Source organism: Nomascus leucogenys, chromosome 14, assembly GCF_006542625.1.
Source record: "Nomascus leucogenys isolate Asia chromosome 14, Asia_NLE_v1, whole genome shotgun sequence".
Taxonomy (NCBI): Eukaryota; Metazoa; Chordata; class Mammalia; order Primates; family Hylobatidae; genus Nomascus; species Nomascus leucogenys.
Window position 1 is genome coordinate 8654703 of NC_044394.1, and position 22465 is coordinate 8677167.

At 46.8% G+C, this 22465-nt stretch overlaps 2 protein-coding genes across 3 annotated transcripts in view; one reads left to right on the top strand and one right to left on the bottom strand.

Moving 5' to 3' along the window:
- PRR11 (proline rich 11) overlaps positions 1–22465 on the top strand; it is a 41738-nt gene that overhangs the window by 12171 nt on the left and 7102 nt on the right. For both annotated transcript variants that reach the window (XM_003272328.2, XM_030827906.1), the window contains exons 3-5: positions 12221–12371; positions 12606–12728; positions 21234–21494. In XM_003272328.2, coding sequence (XP_003272376.1) covers positions 12221–12371; positions 12606–12728; positions 21234–21494 — 535 coding nt within the window. The remainder of the gene's footprint in view (positions 1–12220; positions 12372–12605; positions 12729–21233; positions 21495–22465) is intronic.
- Positions 3369–10039, bottom strand: LOC115838376 (speedy protein E6). Its single transcript, XM_030828145.1, is given in 7 exon segments — positions 3369–3452; positions 3575–3743; positions 5772–5830; positions 5832–5859; positions 7077–7115; positions 8550–8811; positions 9916–10039. Coding segments are annotated over 7 exon segments (750 nt in total). The 5' UTR covers positions 10025–10039.

Consider the following 22465-nt stretch of genomic DNA (forward strand, 5'->3'; position numbering starts at 1 on the left):
AGAGTGCTCCCTTCAGCAGCACATGTAATCATAGATACAAAGATTTAAAGATAAAAGATTTAGGATAAAAAGAATCCTCTCTTAAAAAGGAAAACAAAATTATATTTATGTGTATATAGCAGCTATAACACCCATCTCACAACTTTATAGGAACAGTATCTATTCGAAAATACCAGTATTTTCAAAATACTTAAAATAAATGTAGTAATAATTCTATGCCCATCTTTTTCAAAATAAACCAATAAAATATATAGTATATATTAGACATGTTAGTATATATCTAAGACATGTTAAAAATTACAACTGAATTCTCACAATTCAGTCACAAATCTAAACAGCAAATAAAAATTTCTATGACAGGAACTTAGGGGAACTACCAATAGCTATAAACAGAAGAGATTATTATGTAAGTATCATAGATAAAAAGTGTACTCGCTTCAGGGGCACATATAATAATACGAAAAACATTTAAAGATAATAAAAGATTTAGGATAAAAAGGATTGTCTGTTAAAATGAAAATTATCATTATATATGTATATATAACAGCTATAACTCATCAAAAAATCTACAGGAACAGCATATTTTCAAAAGTACAACAATTTCAAAACTATTTGAAATAAACCTATTAATAATTTGATGGCCAACATTTTCCAGAGAAACCAATAAATGCATAGTGTGCATGAAGCTATCTGTTACAATCTATGGCACTCATATTTTACAAAGAAGTCTGTGCTAATCTGAGTGTCTGCACTGTGCCTTCAAATGCTCTTGGACTGTGGCAACCAAGTCCATAGGAAACAGGACCTCCAGGTTCCGCCCCAGGGAGGTTGGAATTAAGCAATATAAAAAGAGAGATGGTGGCAGGAAGGGGTGGAACCAGAAACACCCCTGGTTTCTCACTGTTCTCTATGGATTCCTAGAAGTTGAGAGGTGACAGCGTGCTGGCAGCCATGGCAGCCCTCGCTCGCTCTCTGTGCCTCCACAGCCTGGGCGTCCACTCTGGCCGTGCTTGAGGAGCCCTTCAGTCTGCTGCTGCACTGTGGGAGCCCCTTTCTGGGCTGGCCAAGGCCGGAGCCAGCTCCCTCAGCTTGCGGGGAGGTATGGAGGAAGAGGTATGGGCGGGAACCGGGGCTCCGCGCAGCGCTTGCGGGCCAGCTAGTTCTGGGTGGGCGTGGCTTGGCCCCCACACTGAGCGGCTGGCCACCCCGGCCGGCCCCGGGCAGTGAGGGGCTTAGCACCCAGGCCAGCAGCTGCAGAGGGTGTGCGGGGTCCCCCAGCAGTGCTGGCCCACTGGCGCTGCACTCAATTTCTCGCCAGGCCTCAGCTGCCTCCCCGTGGGGCAGGGCTCAGGACCTGCAGCCCACCATGCCTGAGTCTCCCCTGCCACCGTGGGCTTCTGCGCCACCTGAGTCTCCCTGAAGAGCGCCGCCCCCTGCTCCACAGCGCTGGTCCCATGACCAGCCAAGGGCTGAGGAGTGTGGGCACATGGCTTGGGGCTGGCAGGCAGCTCCATCTGCGCCCCCTCCCCATGCAAGATCCACTGGGTGAAGCCAGCTGGGCTCCTGAGTCTAGTGGGGACTTGGAGAATCTTTATGTCTAGCTAAGGGATTGTGAATGCACCAGTTGGCACTCTGTATCTAGCTCAAGGTTTGTAAGTACACCAATCGGCACTCTGTATCTAGCTCAAGGTTTGCAAACACACCAATCAGCACTCTGTGTCTAGCTCAGGGTTTGTAAATACATCAATTGACACTCTGTATCTAGCTAATCTAGTGAGGACATGGAGAACTTTTGTGTCTAGCTCAGGGATTGTAAACGCACCAATCAGCACCGTGTCAAAATGGACCAATCAGCTCTCTGTAAAACAGATCAATCGGCTCTCTGTAAAATGGACCAATCAGCAGGATGTGGGTGGGGCCAGATAAGAGAATAAAAGCAGGCTGCCTGAGGCAGCAGTGGCAACCGGCTGGGGTCTGTGGAAGCTTTGTTCTTTCGCTCTTTGCAGTAAATCTTGCTACTGCTCACTCTTTGGGTCCACATTGCCTTTATGAGCTGTAACACTCACCGCGAAGGTCTGCAGCTTCACTCCTGAAGCCAGCGAGACCACGAACCCACCAGGAGGAACGAACAACTCCAGACGCGTTGCCTTAAGAGCTATAATACTCAACCGCGAAGGTCTGCAGCTTCACTCCTGAGCCAGCGAGACCACGAACCCGCCAGAAGGCTGAACACATCCGAACATCAGAAGGAACAAACTGCGGACACGCCACCTTTAAGAATTTTAACACCACGAGGGTCCGCAGCTTCATTCTTGAAGTCAGTGAGACCAAGAACCCACCAATTCCAGACACAGAAGTACCCCCCTGGTCCTAGGAGGACAACGTGATCACTCTATTCAGCTCCGTCTAGAACAGTCCAGGTTCTTCTAAATAACCTGCACAAATGGCTCCTCTCCTCCTTCGTGGTGTCTGCCATTAGCATTGGAATAAAGTTCCTGCTGAAAATCCACAAATCCCCTGGGCCCGGTGTTCTGGAAGTGAGAAAGAGGATGTCACACTTCAAGGAGGAAGCTCTCTAGAGAGGAAGGTTGTTCACGTCCCATATCAAGTCTAACTAGAGTTCAGAGCAATTGAGAAATCCAATTTTATCTCCTGTCCTTCATTCTATAGCCTGCTTCTGAACCATTGTGTTTAACTGTGAAACTCACACTTTGGTGACCCTGACTCCAAAACTCACTTAATACGCCCAAGGTCAGCCCCAGTGATCTGCTTCATAGCAAGGACTTTGGGTGGGTCTGCCCAGGGAGTAGGGCAGCCTCAAAGAATGTGGCTTTGGACTTCATCACAACTGGGGCCTTTTGTGTCACTTAAGAGCTAAACTTGTAAACATGCTAGATCCGTTTCTAATGTGACAACATCACGAACCCCGAGTCCAGAAGCCTAATCCATAATCCTACCTCCTCATGATGAAGTCTCATGCTCTGTGCTGAACGTGGTTAGCTGTGCAAGATGTGAACCAAAGCTTCACTGAACCCTTGACCCAAATCGGTAACTCAAGTGCGTCAATCATAATGAACCTCCCCGAACTCAGTATTTATGATTATTGTTGAGTCAGGGTCTCACTCTGTTGCCCAGGCTGGAGTGCAGTGGCAGGATCAGGGCTCCCTGCAGCCCCGACCTCCCAGGCTCTAGCGATCCTCCCACGTCGCCTGGCTAATTTTTGTATTTTTGTGGAGAGGGAATCTCGCCATGTTGCCCAGGCTCGAAGCTGGATCAAGCAATTGGGTTCTTCAGATTTCCAAAATAGACCCCAATATTCTACCTTTACCCCAGAGAACGCAGATGTACCTTCCCTCCGGCCGATGACCTCAGGCCTCCACGGTCCCTGGAGCTCTAGGAAAGGGAGCACGATCTCGTGCCCACACCCAATGCTCTGGGTCATAAGCCTGGATCTGGAAAAACAAACGCCCCTTAAGAAGATGGGGACTCCCCAGGATACCCCTCCCTCCCCTCATCCAGCCTCCAGCCCACCCGATTCTTCCCCACCTCCTCCACGTCCCCACACCCCACCTACCTCCTCCAACTCCTCCAGGGAAACCCAAGCCCTCCAGCTCATGGAACGGAAGAACTGGAACCGAAGCTTATGGAACAAGGGTATCTGGGAGCGGTTCTTCCTGTACAGGAAGTAGAAGATGTTTCGTTTGGAGGCCTCGTTGTCCTCCTCCATGTCATTGGCCAGGTAGCTGGGGACAGAAATCAGGTTGCTGCTCAGGGGCACCACCAGGAGAGACCTCTGTCTGAGGTCAGCTTCCCAGAGAGGAGGGCAGGGGACCATCCTCAGCTCAGGACTGGCACCCACCCTGCAGAGCCATGCCTTCCTCAGGAGGGCCCTGATGGTCAGAGACCTGCTGAAGGGCATCTCCCACTCCTTCAGGATGAAGACAAAAACCCAACTGGTGGCCGAGAGTGGTGGCTTATGCCTGGAATCCCAGCACATTGGGAGGCCGAAGCAGGAGGATCATTTGAGGCCAGGAGTTTGAGATGAGCCTGGGCAACATAGCAAGAGCCTCATCTCTATAAAAGATGTAAAAAACACGCTGGACGTGGTGGCTCGTGCCTGTAATCCCAGCAATTTGGGAGGCTGAAGCAGGTGGATCGCTTGAGGCCAGGAGTTCGAGACAAGCCCCATGCCTACTAAAAATACAAAATCAGCCTGGTGTGGTGGCACACCCATTAGTCCTAGCTACTCAAGAGGCTGAGGCACAAGAATTACATGAACCCAGGAGGAGGAGGTTGCAGTGAACCGAGATTGGGCCACTCCATTCCAGCCTAAGAGGCAGAACAAGACTCTGTCTCAATTAATTAATTAATTAATTAACTGTCCAGGTATGGTGGCACAGCCCTGTATTCAAAGCTAATCCAGAGGCTGAGGTGGGAGGATTCACTTGAGTACAGGATATGGAGGCTGCAGTGAGCTATGATCTCACCACTGCACTCCAGCTTGGGGGACAGGGCAAGTCTGTCTCAAAAAAATAAAAGAAATTGAATACATTGATATTTTGCCAAGACCCTGCCTTCTACAGGCATCTTGTCTAATGGGACTGGGAGTAATCAGGGCAGATGACCTAATCCCAGTGTCTACGAGCATGCAAAAGTTGGAAGATGAGGGAAGGCATCACAGAGGCTGTGGGGTGAACGGTGAACTGACTTTAAAGAATGGGTCTTCCCTTCAGAACCACATGTGTGCGGGACACCCAGACAGAAAACACAAACACAAAGTCGAATGGAGGGCATTTGAAAAGAGCGGTGAAGCCACGCCAGGAAACACCAAGATGGCAAGCCAGTTTGGTTGTAGAGATTATAGAGAGGGTGGAATTTGCACTGTGGACCCTGGCCTCAATTTAGAAAGACATCAGTTAAGGAAGTTGTTCAGGTGGGCAGTGAGGGTGTTGTGCTTTGGAAAGATGCTCAGGCTGCACTAGGAAGCCCCCAGGCTTGGGGAGAGACTCCAGGAGGCCCCAGAGGGGAGCATTTGACAGTGGATTCGAGTGATGCAAGGGGGACCTGAACTGTGGCCTCTGTCATGGGAACCCAGAGGAGGTCGATGGCATTTGTGGTTGATGTGGGAAGGAGAGAGAAGAACCAGAAATGCCTGCTTGCTGGGGGAAGCATCGTGTCCGCTCCTTTGCTCCTTTTCTTCTCCCCTTAGGAGCGGTTTATGGTTCCTTTTGTTTTATTCTTTTATTTGTATACTGGCATTGGAATTTGTTCTTTTGGCTTGTTTTGTTTGTTTGTTTGTTTGTTTGTTTGTTCTTGAGAAAAAGTCTCGCTCTGTTGCCCAGGCTGGAATGCAGTGGCTCAATCTTAGCTTACTGCAACCCCCACCTCCTGGGTTCAACGAGTTCTCTTGCCTCAGCCTCCCAAGTAGTTTGGATTACAGGTGCACACCACCATGCCTGGCTAATTTTTCTATTTTTAGTAGAGACGGGGTTTTGCCATGTTAGCCAGGCTGGTCTCAAACTCCTGACCTCAAGTGATCCACTTGCCTCGGCCTCCCAAAGTGCTGAGATTACAGGCGTGAGCCACCACGCCCAGCCTGAGTTTCTTTTTAGAAACAACAGTCTAAAAGCAAGAAAGTATAATCCTCTCTTTTTTGTACACAGAGTAAAGAGGACAAATAGGTGAAAGAATAAGTGAAAGGCTGGAATCCCACTTCCTCCACTGTCCCAGGGCATTGGATATTGACAGATAGAAGGAAGCAAACCACTCACAGAGCCAGGAAGAAATGAATGCGTTGGTATTGCTGGGAGAAGAGGCCAGCGCGGCTAAAAGTACGCTATGACCATAGCCAGGAGATACAGATGGAGAGAAAGGAACACAGAGAGGGAGAGGTCACATCTTGGGAGAGGAAGATCATAGAGATAGTGGAATGGGGGTCTGGGGAGGGGTTGCCCATCAGAGAAGGGACTTGAGTGTTGGGGTGACTGTGCTCATGTGTAAATTGTGGGGTGGGGGGGTATTCGAAGGTTGGATGCAAATCCGAGAAGCCGGAGGAAGGGATGTTGGTGATGCTCCCAGGATGGTGGGCTCCGATGGGATCTTTGAAGGGGTGTGTCTAGGTCAGCTGGTGTCAGGAGGGTCTTTTGTGTGCCAGGCAGAGAACTGTCCCAAAGAACTGACAGTAGAGGGGCCAGGAGCTTCAGGGCTGCGGCCTGACTGCGGCCCAGGGCTCAGATCCTAAACGACCCATACGAGAGGCAGGGGCCACTCATTCACTCGGCAAGAGACCAGCAGAGTCCTGAGGGAGATGCTGACAAATCATAAAAAGACCAAGAATAGCCGAGAGTGGCAGCTCAAGCCTGTGATCCCAGAAGTTTGAGAGGCTGAGACAGGGGGATCAAGTGAGCCTAACAGTTCTAGAACAACCTGGGCAACATAGCAAGACCGTTTGTATAAAAATTATTCGAGCATGATGGCATGTGCCTGTACTCCCAACTACTCAGGAGGCTGAGGCAGGATTGCAAGAGCCTAGGAATTAGAGGCTGTGGTGAGCTGTGATCATGCCACTGCACTCCATCCTGTGGAACATAGCTAGATACTGTCTCAAAAAAAAAAAAAAGGTGGGCACCAAGACTCAAGACTGTGGGAGCTGGAGGGGCACAGTGGCTCAAAGCTGCAATCCCAGCATTTTGGGAGGCCAAGGCGAGTGGAACACCTGAGGTCAGGTGTTCAAGACCAGCCAGGTCAACATGGCAAAACCCCATCTCTACTAAAAACACAAAAATTGGCCAGCCATGGTGGTGCACGCCTGTAATCCCAGCTGCTTGGGAGGCTGAGACAGGAGAATGCCTTGAACCCAGGAGGCTTTGGCTGCAGTGAGCCAAGGTTGAGACACTGCCCTCCAGCCTGGGCAACAGAGCGAGACTGTCTCACAAAAAGAAAAGAAAAAGACTGTGGGAGCATCTGGTGGAAAGTGCTGGAGGGAGAGAAGAGAGGAACTGTGGGTTTAGAAGCTGCGCCCTCCCCATGGCAGTGCATTGAAGCAGGAACACAGTTCCGTGGAGAACAACCTTACCTTGTCCGACATCCTCAAATCTTTGTCCCAGGCGAGGAATCTTTTTTTTTTTTTTTTTTTTTGAGACGGAGTCTTGCTCTGTCGCCCAGGCTGGAGTGCAGTGGCGCAATCTGGGCTCATTGCAAGCTCCGCCTCCCGGGTTCACGCCATTCTCCTGCCTCAGCCTCTCTGAGTAGCTGGGACTACAGGCGCCCGTCACCACGCCTGGCTAATTTTTTGTATTTTTAGTAGAGACAGGGTTTCACCGCGGTCTCGATCTCCTGACCTCGTGATCCGCCCGCCTTGGCCTCCCGAAGTGCTGGGATTACAAGCGTGAGCCACCGCGCCCGGCCTGAGGCGAGGAATCTTTTAACGACAGTATCCTCTGTGATTAGAGAGCAGATGTCAGCTTGAGAAGCAGGACAGGGTTTCCGTGGGAGCAGCAGGGCAGCAAGGAGAAGTGTGCCTCCCAGGGGGAAGTCTCAGGATTGCTGCCACAGGTGAGGTGGATGGGAGAGGGGAGAATGACTTTCACTGGGCAAGGGAGAGAGGCTCCCGCTCTGAGACTCCCCTGAGAAGAGGCTGAAGGAAGCCCTGGGTGTGAGAATCTACAGGATGTAGAGCTGGCAATAAGCCAGAATGCCCTCTCAGCAGACACAGAGGGACCACTGCAGAGTCATAAAGGAATTCCCATCATTTCCTCATGAGACAATCACATGAGGGTGTGACCATGGCCGAGGTATCCCCCTGTATGGATGGAGACACTTAGGTTTAGAAAAGTCAGCAAGAGGACGTTAAGTTTCAGAGGGCACAGCTGAAGCCACTTTCTTTGATTTTTTATTGTGTTTTATTTATTTATTATTTTGTTTGTTTGTTTATTTATTTATTTATTTATTTATTGAGATGGAGTCTCGCTCTGTGGGCCAGGCTGGAATGCAGTGGCACAATCTCAGCTCACTGCAACCTCAGCCTCCCGAGTTCAAGTGATTCTCCTGTCTCAGTCCCCTGAGTAGCTGGGATTACAGGCGTGTGCTACCACACCTGGCTAATTTTTGTATTTTTAGTAGAGATCAGATTTTACTATGCTGGTCAGGCTGGTCTCTAACTCCTGACCTGCCTTGGCCTCCCAAAGTGCTGGAATTACAGGTTTGAGCTACCATGCTTTTTCTTTTGAGACAGAGTTTTGCTCTGTCACCCAGGCTGGAGTGCAGTGGTGCCATCATAGCTCACTGCAGCCTCAAAGTCCTGAATTCAAGCAATCCTCTTGCCTCAGCCTCCTAACATGCTGGGATCTCAGACGTGAGCCACCACACTTGGCCCAAAACCAAGCTTTCTTATCCCAAGCGCCAACCTAATCCTTATCTTCTATCATCTCCTAAGCGTCCCTCATGGGTGATCACTTCTGAGTCCTCCCGCATGGAGAGCTCACCCACTGGGCATATTTTTCCCATTGGAAAAGTGTGGTTATTGGAAGTTTCCTCTTTTTTAGAAGAACAGGATTGGAGGTGCACTCTGGGGTGTCCTCCTACCAAGCAGCCTGTTGAAAGTCTCGTGGTGCTCAGGGAGCACGGGTGACACTCGTTGTCGCTTCAGCTTCATCTTGAGCCCACACAGCATCTTCGCCACCCAGGTCTCCTCAGGCTTAGGGGCAAGCTCCTTCTCTGGCTCCTCCTCTGACTCCTCAGATTCGTCCGACCACTCCCTCTTTCTTTTCCAGCAAAGGGACCTACGCGGGGGGCTGGGATCTACCCCAGGGGCTGAGTAAAGAAACCAGGCCACTGTGTAATGCTTCTGCAGTTGATCCCCTTAAAGCCCGACCCAAAATGCCAGACCACTCTCCATCCTCCCCAGCCTCGCGGACTGCTGGCTTCTCCAAGCCATCTTTCTGTCTTTCTCCTTTGCTGAACCCCACAAGCCGCTCCTTCCCCTCCCCATTCTTCCATCTCTCTGTCCTCAGAACACTTCCTCATTTCCTTCCCTCATCTCTAGTTCTCTGAGCCTCTCCTTTTTTTTTTGACGGAGTCTTGCTTTGTCTCCCAGGCTGGAGTGTAGTGGTGTGATCTCCCATTCTTCCGTGTCTCTGACCTCAGAACACTTCCTCATGTCCTTCCCTGGTCCCTGGCTCTCTGAGTCCCTCCTTTTTTGTTTGTTGTTTTTTTTGTTTGTTTGTTTTGAGACAGAATCTTGCTTTGTCGCCCAGGCTGGAGTGTAGTGGTGCAATCTCAGCTCACTGCAACATCTATCTCCTGGATTCCAGTTATTATCCTGCCTCAGCCTCTCAGGTAGCTGGGATTACAGGTGTCTGCCATAATGCCCAGCTCAATTTTGTACTTTTAGTTGAGACGGGTTTTCACCATGTTGGCCAGGCTGGTCTCAAACTCCTGGTGATCCGCCTGCCTTGGCCTCCCAAAGTGCTGGGATTACAGGTGTGAGCCACTGCACCTGGCCTGACTTTCTCCATTCTTCCCACACACCCTCCTCAGGTTCTCCTTCCTGACCTCTGACCCTCCTTTTTTTTTTTTTTTTTCGATTCAGCATCTCACTCTCTCACCCAGACTGGAGTGCAGTAGCGCAATCTTGACTCACTGCAACCTCTTCCTCCCAGCTATTCTCCTGTCTCAGCTTCCCAAATAGCTGGGATTACAGGCGCCACACCACTACCACTTGGCTAATTTTTGTACTTTTAGTAGAGATGGGGTTTCACCATGTTGGCCAGGCTCGTCTTGAACTCCTGACCTCAGGTGATCCGCCCGCCTCAGCCTCCCAAAGTGTAGGGGTTACAGGTGTGAGCCACTGCGCCTGGCCCCCTTCCTTCACCTTAGTCAATCCTATCCCACCTCTTCTTCCTCCAGTCCCCTCACCTGATGGTCCCGACACTTCATCATCCACCACCTCCTTGAGGGGGTACCCTGAGGTGTTCGGCCAGGGTCTCTGCTCCTCATCCTGGGGGTGCACTTGACGGCTGGTCATGATCTTTCCCAAAATCTGTCCCAACCCACGGAACTGAGTCTCTGTTCTGTCTAAGGCCTTCTTCTGGACTCTGCTGGGACCCAGAAGGTGTGTTATCAGTTCTCGAGGCTGAGAGAAGTCAGGAGTGGAGAACAGCTCTGAGAAGATGCTGTTGTCCACCTGAGCTCCCAGGCGCCCTTGAAGTCCAGTCCTTCCAATCAGGAAGGTTGGAATCTCTGATGTCATTGGTCATTACAACCTGGCAACCAGTTTGAAGAAAAACACATGTAACTGCCAGGTTGATCTCTTGTCCTGGAGATCCTGGGTGAATGGTATCTCCTGCCACTGTCCCAACCTGAGACCACTGTCCAAAAGCATCTTCAGGGTCTCCACATTCCATCTGTTCCCTGTCCCAGCAGAGGCTGTGTCCTCTCCACTCAAAGCCTGAAGCATTTTGGGGTCTCCTCTTCTCTGTACATGCCCATTTCAGAGTCCAGTCTGGTGGGAGAGGGAACAGGGTGGGAAAGAAAACTAGGGTAAGCAGAAACTATGAAACCTTACAAGTGTGAGATTATCATGTACAAGAGATCCCAGGAACATTGACTTGATGAAAAAGTCACATCAGAGCACTCAATTTGGCAGAGATTTTCTGCCGAATGTTTACTGACATTCACTGTCCGAGATTCTATACTGGGGGTACACATGTCCTCTGCCCTAAGGCATCTTTGAGTCCAAGAGACATTTTGAGGCCTGAAAATCATAGGAAACTGCCCATGAACTCACATATATTTCCAATGGTGTCCCCAATTTCAGGGAGTCCATGGATCACCTAAGGCCAGCCCCTCCAGTTCAGCTAAGAAACTCTAGTCTATATGTCAAGTTTTGTATCATATGTATTGCTCTGAACTCAGAAATTTCCCTACCATTTATGGATTCTATGAATAAAATATCGCATGTACAAAAAGACTAAGTCAGAAAATCTCAACTATGCACAGTGGCTCATGCTTGTAATTCCAGCATTTTGGGTGGCCAAGGGAGGAAGATTGCCTGAGGCCAGCAGTTCAAGACCATTGTAGGCAACATAGCAAGACCTCATCTCTAAAAAAACAAAACCAAACCAAATTACCCAGGTGTGGTGGCTGACACCTGTGTTCCAACTACTTGGGAGACTCATGTGACAGGAAGATCGCTTGAGCCCAGGAGTTAGAAGCTGCAGTGAGCTATGATCTTGCCACCGCACTCCAGTCTGGGCAACACAGCAAGACGTTGTGTCAAAAAAATTTTTTTTGATAAAAAATAAAAAGAGTTGCATGACATTCAGAGACCATCCAAAAAACCTGTCAGTTCCCAGCCGGGCTCAGTGGCTCACACCTGTAATCCCAGCACTTTAGGAGGCCAAAGGAGGTGGATCACTTGAGGTCAGGAGTTTGAGAGCAGCCTGGACAACATGGTGAAACCCCATCTCTACTAAAAATAAAAAAAATTAGCCAGGCAAGGTGGCGGGTGCCTGTAATCCCAGCTACTCGGGAGCTGGGGCTGGAGAATCACTTGAACTCGGGGTGCGGAGGTTGCAGCGAGCCAAGATCACACCATTGCACTCCAGCCTGGGCAACAAGAGCAAAACTCCGTCTCAAAAAAATAAACAAAGAACCTGTGAGTGAGTTCCCATACGGCTTCCTAATGGGCTGCGGCTCTCCTAGGAGTCTCTTGCTCATGGGAAAGGCACAAACTGAACGAGGAAGCAGATCCCATTGCTGTGGAAGTCCGGTTGTTAGGAAGCTCTTCTTTTCTGGAGTTTAAATTTGCATTCATGACGCTTTAAACTGTCAGAGCTGGGTGGGTCCTCCTACGACAAAACAGTTTGCTATCTCTCTCCTAGTTAACAGGCTTTCAAATATTAGAAGATCAATGTTCTGACCCCATTAAAATTTCTCTTTTGTGGAATGAAAAGCTCTGATTTAACCCATCTTCAAGCCTGGTTTGCATATTCCTCTCTCTTCTGGCACACCACCATGCTTGGTTAAGTTTTGTATCTTTTTTGGTAGGGACAGGATTTTGCCATGTTGCTGAGGCTAGTCTTGAACTCCTGGTCTCAAGCATTCTCCTCACCTCAGCCTCCCAAAGTGCTACGAGTAGAGGCAGGAGCCACCACGCCAGGCCAAGGCTATTATTCTGACTTAGGGGTTTTTTATTTGTTTCATTTTGTTTTTCCTACAGAGTCGTTGTTTCTTCAATAGATATATCTCAAAGCAGAAGCTGGCTAAGATCATCCTGGAACTTCAAATTTCCTAACATCAGAGATGCAATAAAACTTTGGACAAATAGAGTATGGTCTATATACAGCTGGTGCCAGAACTGCATAACCCAGGTATGGATGTGACATCCCTGTTTTCAGCACTATGGTTTTTCTACACACTTGGTGTTTATATACATACGTGCTCAAGTCAGTCCAACCCTCAAGCTAAACTCAGATAAGATGAAATTATTGAGTCATGTCTGCCTTTGCTTCTATAAAACATACATCAAGTCACTTTCTGGTTCGTGTTTTCTTGTCCTTATCATGTTACTCATAGGACTCAGAATTGTTTATTATTACTTTCAGAGTTTAGAAGTATTGAAAGACACCATGTTTCCATCTCGTATCTGCCACCGAGAACTTTACAGTCTAAAACAACAGTTTTGCATTTTGGAAAGTAAATTATGCAAGCTCCAGGAAGCACTAAAGGTTGGTATTGTCAAATGAAAAGCAAATCTGGAATTAGGTAAGGAGACACTTTATTTGAAAAGACTATTGCAATAGGGAAAATGCTCAAGTCATAAGATTTATATCTCAAACATTAAGCGAAAAAGTTTTCTTTGTTAGCAAGGAATAAAAAGTGTAGAACAAACCGGGTTATAGGGAAGTAAGATGAAGAGTTGGGATAATCTGATCAGATAGCTGATTGGATCAGGGAACATCTTTTCCTGAAGGTTGTTCAGCATACCAATGCTTGCTTAAGCCCAAGAATAGGTCAAGGTTCTAGGGCCTATGGGGAGGGCTAAATCCTGACTAAAGTTTGGTCAAGTTAGTAGATATTTTGTCCAGATTGGTCAGTGGCAGTGAACAGTTCAGCTAATCACTTATGAGACAAAGAATGGGAATTTGGAGGGTCTGTGTCTGGCTTTATCAGATAAACAAGGGAGCCATCCATAAAGCTTACCTAACTGATGTGGAAAAAGTTGGTTCCACATTACTTCCAAAATAATAAATTATTTCCTGGACATAAAACTGTAGGGAGATTTTTGTTTGTTTGTTTGTTTCTAAAGATGGGATCTCACTATGTTGCCCAGGCTAGACTCCAACTCCTAACTCCTGGGCTCAAGTGATCCTCCTACCTCAGCCTCTCTTAGTAGCTGGGACTACAGGCTTGCACACTATTGCACCCACCTAGGATGGGGAGATTTTTTGGCCATCCTTATTTTCCAGAATCACAGAGCTCAGGTAAAATTCAATATTGTCAGTATTAAAGCAGATCTGAAAAAAATTTTGCCTGCTGTTTGTAAATTTTTTTTTTTTTTTTTATAGACAGGGTCTCACTCTGTCACCCAGGCTAGAGTGCAGTGGCATGATCATGGCTCACTGCAACCTTGACCTCCTGGCTCAAGGGATCCTCCTGCCTCAGCCTCCCTTGTAGCTGGGACCAGAGGTGTGTGCCACCTGCCCGGTGAATTTTTTAATTTTTTGTAGGGATGGGGGTCTCACTTTGTTGCCCAGGCTGGTCTCAAACTCCTGGCCTCAAGTGATCCTCCTACCTCAGCCTCCCAAAGTGTTGGGATTGCAGGCGTGAGCCATGGCACCTGGCTTGTTTGTACATTTTAAAATAACTAGTCCGACATAAAAATAAATTTATGCACAGCAAAATAAGATGCAAAAATATTTGCTCAAATATCAGGAAAAGGATTAATTATTGAATATATAAAGAACCACCACAAATCAATACAAAAAAGACCAACAACTTAGCAGTAAAATGAGGAAATAATATGAACACAGCATTCACCTAAATACAGGAATACAAGCCAGGTACAGCGGTACACACTTATAATCCCAGCTACTCAAGAAACTGAGATGGTAGAAACACTTGAGCACAGAAGTTTGAGGCCATCCTGGGCAGAAAGAAAAGGAATACAAATGGTTCTTAAATACATGAGTGGGGCCTGGCACAGTGACTCATGCCTATAATCCCAGCAGTTTGGGAGACCAAAACAGACAGATCATCTGAGATCAGGAGAATCACTTGAACCCGGAAAGTGGAGACTGCTGTGAGCCGAGATCGTGCCGCTGCACTCCAGCCTGGGTGACAGAGCTAGACTCTGTCTCAAAAATAAAATAAAATAAAAATAAAAATAAAATAAATAAATACATGAGTAGGTGCTCAACTTCACTTAAGAGTGAATCAAGCCGGGTGCGGTGGCTCATGCCTGTAATCCCAGCACTTTAGGAGGCTGAGGCAGGTGGATCGCCTGAGGTCAGGAGTTCGAGACCAGCCTGGCCAACATAGTGAAACCCCGTCTCTACTAAAAAATACAAAAAATTAGCGGAGTGTGGTGGCGGGTGCCTGTAATCCCAGCTACTCAGGAAGCTGAGGCAGCAGAATCGCTTGAACCTGGGAGGTGGAGGTAGCAATGAGCTGAGATTGCACCATTGCACTCCACAGCAACAAGAGTGAAACTCTGTCTCAAAAAAAAAAAAAAAAAAAAAAAAGAGTGAATCAGGGGCCGGGCGCGGTGGCTTACCCCTGTAATGCCACCACTTTGGAAGACTGAGAACGGTGAATCACTTGAGGTCTGGAGTTCAAGACTAGCCTAGCCAATGTGAAACCCCCTCTCTACTAAAATACAAAAATTAGCTGGGCTTGGTAGTGCATGCCTGTAATCCTAGCTACTCGGAGGGCTGAGGCAGGTGAATTGCTTGAACCTGGGAGGCAGAGGTTGCAGTGAGCTGAGATTGCACCACTGCACTCCAGCCTGGGCAACAGAGCAAGACTCCATCTCAAGAGTGAATCAGGGCTGGGCGCAGTGGCTCACACTTGTAATCCCAGCACTTTGGGAGGCCGAGGTGGGCAGATCACTTGAGGTCAGGAATTTGAGACCAGCCTGGCCAACATGGTGAAACCCTGTCTCTACTAAAAATACAAAAGTTAGCCAGGTGTGATGGCGGGCACCAGTAATCCCAGCTACTCAGGAGGCTGAGGCAGGAGAATCACTTGAACCTGGGAGGCGGAGGTTGCAGTGAGCTGAGACCACTCCACTGCACTCCAGCCAGGGTGACAGAATGAGACTCCATTTCAAAAAAAAAAGTGTATCAGGACTAGTTGTGGTACCAGTGATAAAGCCTCAAAGAATATTTGCATAAACAAAGTGTCTTTATTTTAGGCAGCAGGAAGAAAGAGGAAAGTTGGCCGGGCATGGTGGCTCACGCTTGTAATCCCAGCACTTTGGGAGGCCGAGGCGGGCGGATCACGAGGTCAGGAGATCGAGACCACGGTGAAACCCCGTCTCTACTAAAAATACAAAAAATTAGCCGGGCATGGTGGCGGGCGCCTGTAGTCCCAGCTACTGGGAGAGGCTGAGGGAGGAGAATGGCATGAACCCAGGAGGCGGAGCTTGCAGTGAGCCGAGATCGTGCCACTGCACTCCAGCCTGGGCAACAGAGCGAGACTCCATCTCAAAAAAAAAAAAAAAAGAGGAAAGTTATCTACTACCCCCATTAAGGCGACTTCCCAAACTCATTTACAGAACTTTTACTTATATCTCATTTCGCTAAAACACAGTCATGTAATTATACCTAGCCACTAGGGAACCTGAGGAATGTAATCTGTCATCTGGATTACAGTGTGTCCAGCTAAAAGTCAGGTTTCCTATTACTAAAGAAGGCAAAAATGTATATTGGGAGGCAATTAGTAGTCTCTGCCACACACGAAAAACAGAAATGCAAAATAAACTTCAATGAGTAATGCCTTTAGCCTATCAGATTGACAGAACAAACAAATCAAAGACCAAAAGTTTTGGAAAAACAGGTGCTCTCTTGTTATTGAGAATGGCCTAAATTGATAAAACCGCTGTGGGCTATAATTAATTAACATCTATAAAAATTTTTAAAATCTATGTCTTTTGATGCAACCAAATTTTGTACATATGTACAAAGTTATTTATTGCAGTGTGATTTGAAAAATAGCGAGAACTTACAAACAAAACTAAGTGTCAAAGAATATGGGATTAATTGAATACATTATAATCCATTCATTCAATGGAATACTATGTAGCTGTTAAGAAGAATGAGGTAGTTCTGTATGTACTAATGAGGTATGATCTCAAGAATACACCATCAGTCCCCTTCCCCCAGGAAAACTTTTTTTAAAGAATACACTAATGGCCAGGTGTGGTGGCTCACGCCTGTAATCCCAAAACTTTGTGAGGCCAAAGTGGACGGATCACTTGAGGCCAGGGGTTTGAGACCAGCCTGGCCAACATGGCAAAACCGCATCTCTACTAAAAATACAAAAAATTAGCCTGGTGTGGTGACACGCTCCTGTAATCCCAGCTACTCCAGAGGCTGAAGCAGGAGAATCACTGGAACCTGGGAGACAGAGGTTGCAGTTAGCTGAGATTGCGCCACAGCACTCCAGCCTGGGCAACAGTGCATGACTGTGTCTCAAAAACAGTAATAATAATAATAATAATAATACACTATTAAATTAAGTGTAAAGGTATATTCAGAACAGGGTTTATAGGATGTTCCCGTGTATTATTAAAATGTATAACTTTGGGAGGCCAAGGTGGTTGGATCACTTGAGGTCAGGAGTTTGAGACCATCCTGGCCAACATGATGAAACCCCCTCTCTACTAAAAACACAAAAATTAGCCAGGCATGGTGGCTTGTGCCCATAGTACCAGCTACTCAGGAGGCTGAGGCAGGAGAATCATTTGAACCCAGGAGGTGGAGGTTGCAGTGAGCTGTGATCGTGCCACTGCACTCCAATCTGGGTGACAAAGCGAGACTCTGTCTCAAAAAATATTATTTGAGACAAAAAACAAATAGAATAATTTTTGTTTGTTTGTTTGAGACAAAGTATCACTCTGTCGGCCCAGGCTAAAGTGTAGTGGCATGATCTCAGCTCACTGCAACCTCCGCCTTCTGGGTTCAAGCAGTTCTTCTGCCTCAACCTCCCAAGTAGCTGGGACTACAGGTGCCCGCCACCACGCCCGGCTAATTTTTGTATTTTTAGTAGACACAGGAGTTCACCATGTTGCCCAGGCTGGTCTTGAACTCCTGACCTCAAGTGATCTGCCTGCCTCGGCCTCCCAAAGTGCTGGGATTCTAGACATGAGCCACCACACCAGGCCTAAATAAAATTATTGAGACTAGGTGGGACTCCAAAAATAAATAGCAAAAAAATTAAATTAAACATAAAACTAATTGACCAGTAGAGATTTTGGTTCTAGAAGTAAATTCATTACTTTTTTGAATTCCCATAATTTTGTAACTTTGTCAGAGAAGTTTGCTGTGGGTGACAAGGCAGTATTCAAACAGACCTTAAAAATTAAATTTTTTAATTGGGTGTGGCATACACACCTATAGTCCCAGTTTCTCGGGGGACTGAGGTGGGAGGATTCCTTGAGCCTCAGGACACTCCAGCCTACTGCATTCTAGCCTGGGCAACATAGTGAGACCCTATCTCTAAAAAAAAAAGTTTTCTTTTAATTTAAAAAGTCTAGAATGAATGTGTGTGTATGTGTGAAATAATTCTATAAACCTTCCCTTCTCTCCTTCACCTCTAGTGTACACACTCTACCTTTCATGACTTTTCTCCTATTTCAGCTCTTCTTATATTTTAACCCCAAATCACTAATCCCAATGTACCAGAGAGGATGATGATATAGAACTAAGAATGGGCCAGGCACGGTGGCTCACGCCTGTAATCCCAGCACTTTGGGAGGCCGAGGTGGGCAGATCCCAAGGTCAGGAGATCGAGACTATCCTGGCCAACATGGTGAAACCTCGTCCCTACTAAAAGTACAAAAAAATTAGCTGGGCGTGGTGTCGCACACCTGTAATCCCAGATACTCGGGAGGCTGAGGCAGGAGAATCACTAGAACCGAGAAAGGTGGAGGTTGCAGTGAGCCAAGATCGTGCCACTGCACTCCAGCCCTCCAGCCTGGGCGACACAGGAAGACTCCATCTCAAAAAAAAAAAAAAAGAAAAAAGAATTAAGAATGAAGCTTATGTTATTTCCTTCACTAAGAAAGCGCCTAGAAGGCTGTATCAGTCAAAATTATTTTTAGCCACAAGTGACAAAAACACAATGCAACCCGGCTTAAGCCCATAAAACCAGTAAGTCGAGGGTATGGCTGGATTCAGAGGCTCAAATGATATTGTCAGCATCCTCGCTCTGTCTCATCTTTCAGTTCTGCCTTCTTTAGAGTAAGTTTATTTCTCAGACAGACTCTCCCCTTGCACTAGCAACATGGCTGCTAGCAGCCTTAGATTCTTATTCTCATAACAGAACAATCTCAGCCAAGAGAACTTGGCCTGGGTTATGTGTCTAGTCCTTGAGTGAGTATCCTGACCAGATCACGTGGACTGAGGGAGTGAAGGGAAACCCAGGTGCTTTTACCAGAAGGAGGAATGGCTACAGGTGAGGGCTAGTCCCTGGGCCTGTTTGCCCCACTTCAGAAACTCTGCTCTGTATTGCTGGGAGGGCTGGCTCCTACAGGATACATTCCTCAAGCTCCAGGTCACCTGGTTCCTGGTTATGATGGCCTATTGCGAGACACTGATGAGAGAGTAGAGGGAGAGAGAAGACAAGGAGTTTCTTCTCCTTCTCTTTACTGCATGATTTCTCCAGCAATGGTAGTTGTTGCCTTCCTGGCCCCATCTCCCACTGGATAAATACTCCATGTTTCTTCTTCTTCTTCTTTTTTTTTTTTTTGAGACAGAAGTTCACTCTGTCACCCAGGCTGGAGTGCAGTGGTGCAATCTCGGCTCACTGCAACCTCCACCTCCCGGATTCAAGCGATTCTTCTGCCTCAGCCTCCCAAGTAGCTGGGATTACAGGTGCCCGCCACCACACCTGGCTAATTTTTGTGTTTTTAGTAGAGACGAGGTTTCACTCTGTTGTCTAGGCTGGTCTCAAACTCCTGACCTCAGGTGATCCACCTGCCTCGGCCTCCCAAGGTGCTGGGATTATAGACGTGAGCCATCGCACCCAGCCAATGTTTCTTGATTCTCTGGGTAAACCTACCTCCAGACCTCTGGATACACCGCCTCCACCTTTTGTTTCTCCAGCCTCAGGATGTTCATGCCTTCCTGCTGTTGCTAATCTCTAGATTGCCTCACATTACCCAGTGGGCCTCTCAGCTCTTCCGTTATAAATGTAACCAAGTGCCTGTATTACATTACCCCTCTTTTCAATATCCAGAGTGGTTTCTATTTTCCTGACTGATATATGCAGGAAAATATCCACTCCAAACTCCCCCAAGCAAGGCCCCTATGTCTCAACATTGTGCTCGTTGGTCTGGAGAGAAGCTTCTGGAATTCGATCCCTGCTCCCAGAATTTGTGCCTCAGGATGAATTAGCCAAAGGAGAAAAAGGCAAGTCATTTAACTCCTCTGGGCCTCAGTTTCCTCATCTATAAATTTAGGATGATACCATTTGTGGGGTACTGAATGCATGGCAGCCTCCAAAAGGTATATTCAAGTCCTAATCCCCAGAACCTGTAAAATACAGCCTTATTTGGACAAAGGCCTTTACAAATGTAATTAGGGTAAGGATTTTGAGAAGAGGAGATCTTCCTGGATTATCTAGGTGGACCCTAAGTCCCAGGACAAGTGCCCTTATGAGAGATACACACAGAGAATGCATACAGAGAAGAGAAGCAATGTGACCACAGAGATAGAGATTGGAGTGATGCAGCCAGAAACCAAGGAGTGCTGACAGCTACTAGAAGCCAAAAGAGGCAAGGAACCAATTCTTCCCCAGAGGCATGGGAGGCAGTGAAGCTCCTACGACACCTTGATGTCAGACTTTTCGCCTCTAGCACTGTGAGAAAATAAACTTCAATTGTTTTCAGCCACCAAGTTTGGGATAATTTGTTACAGCAGGCACGGGAAATTAATACACCGTTTTACTGCATAGGGTCATTGTGTTTGTTTGCTAGAGCTGCCATAACAAAATACCACAGGCTGGGTGGCTTATACAACAGAAATTCACTTTCTCACAGTCTGGAAGCAAGAAGTCTGTGGCTTCTTGGTTAGTTTCTTCTGAGGCTCCCTCTTGGGCTTGTAGATGGCTGTCTTTGCTCTGTGTCTTCACACAGTCTTTCCTCTGTGTAAGTACATTCGTGATGTCTCTCTGCATGTCCAATTTCCTCTTACTGTAAGAACACCAGTTAGAATGGATTAGGACCCACCCTAACAGCCTCATTTTAACTTAATCACCTCTTTAAAGACCCTATCTCCAAATATAGTCACATTCGGAGGTTCTGGATGTTAAGATCTCAACGTATGAATTCTGGGACACAATTCAGTCCACAGTAGTCATGTTCCAGATCCTTGGCCTTTATCAGTTTCTTGAATGTACTATATTCTTGGCTGTATTAAGTATTTTTTTCCTCTGCAAGGAACTCTTCCGCTAGTCTTTATCTCCCTTCATCTGCTAAGTCTCAATTTATTCTTGAGATCATGGCTAAATATCACTTCCCAAGCGTCCAGCTGTTCATGCTCATAGCACACTTCATTGCTCTTATTGAAGTATTGTTTTGTTTTGAGTGTGTTTGTGCATGTTTGTTTGAGATAAGATCTCACTATGTTGTCCAGGCTGGTCTCGAACTCCTGGGCTCAAGCAATTTGCTGGATTCAGCCTTCCAAAGTGCTGGGATTACAGGTGTGCACCACCATTCCCAACCTTCTGTGCATGTTTAATGTCTGTCTTCCGTCACCGGACTGTCAGCTCCATGAGGTGACACACAGGGCTCACATTGTACCTATAGTGCCTGGCATATAGCACATACAAAATAAAATGAATGAATGAATGAAATGAAGAAACTTATGATTATAAATGAGAAAATATCATGAAGCACATGGCACACTGAGAAAGCATTCAATACATGGTAGCTATTATTTTGATGACTCTCACCCTCAAGAATCAAATTAACTTGTTATTTATTTGCCAAATGTGATGTCTTCTTCCAGACTATCTCAGAAAGTTCTTCCTGTCCAAGCTGTGGTCAAACATGTCACATGGGTGGTAAACTTACAAATGTGCCTGCCTGTGTTCTGATCACCCCTGGAGACTCCAAAGCTGTGCCTCCTCCCACACTGCCACTGCCACAGCCAGCCAGCCATCTTCCTCCTCCTCCTTCTCCTCCTCCTCCTCCACCTCTGCCACCTCCTCCACCACCACCACTAGCACCTGCGTTGCTCAGAAAACCCAGCCTCGCTAAAGCGCTTCAGGTAGGTAACAATCTAGTAATGGTATGTTTTAGGTGAGTGTGTGATATAGGAGTAAAGCCAAGTGGCCTTTTAAGGCCAGGCTAATCAGGGCTTGGGCCGGCAGGCTATATTTTGTTCTGATTCCATATCCTAATTATTGTGTTTTTAAAATCTCAGTTCCTGAGGAATTCCTAGAAGCTGGATTGAGAAATGAAAGTGATGTGTGTGAAACCCAGTAGAGTGGAAGATTCCTATTCGCTTCTCAGCATGGCTTTTTCCTAGGGAAGAAAACCTCCCTAGGAAACCAAATTAAGAATAGAAGATTGCTTAGTGAGTAAAGTCAGAACAAAGAGTTAGTGGATTCCAAAGTTTCATATCATTAGGCTGGAGAACCAATCTCTATTTCAGTTACTTATTTACCAAGGGGACCAGACAATTTGTGAATCGCTAAGACAGGCATGACCCTGTTTTAAAATCTGCTGAATTTTCACTATGGATAATTTGGTCTAATGTAGCTGAATTAAATCCAGAGTCTTCCCAATCCTGACACACACACACACACACACACACACACAAACCTGGAGCCTATTGTTATATTTGCCCTAATTATACCTCTCTGATTGTATACATTCTTGCTCTGTGGAAACAGAGTCATCTTTCTAGGTAATTCAAGCAAAACTTCACTTTAACCCGATTAACTCCTTCACCTCTTGTCTTATTATAGTGACTCCCGGGGAAGATGCAATATTGCAGGAAACTAGTCCATCTCTTATTTGTTAGCAAAGCCTTAGCTTGTAAAAACAAAATTGGGGGGTGGGGGAAGCCTTACATTTTGATGAATGCTTTTCAATGGGTGATAAAAATAGGATTATTCTTGGTTGAGTAGAAAGAATATGACAGGTTCCTAGGGTAGATAAGAGTTACCTCTTAACTCTGAGTCTTTAAAAACTAGATTTGGATTTGCATTTCACCAGTTGTGCTGGTTCCAATTT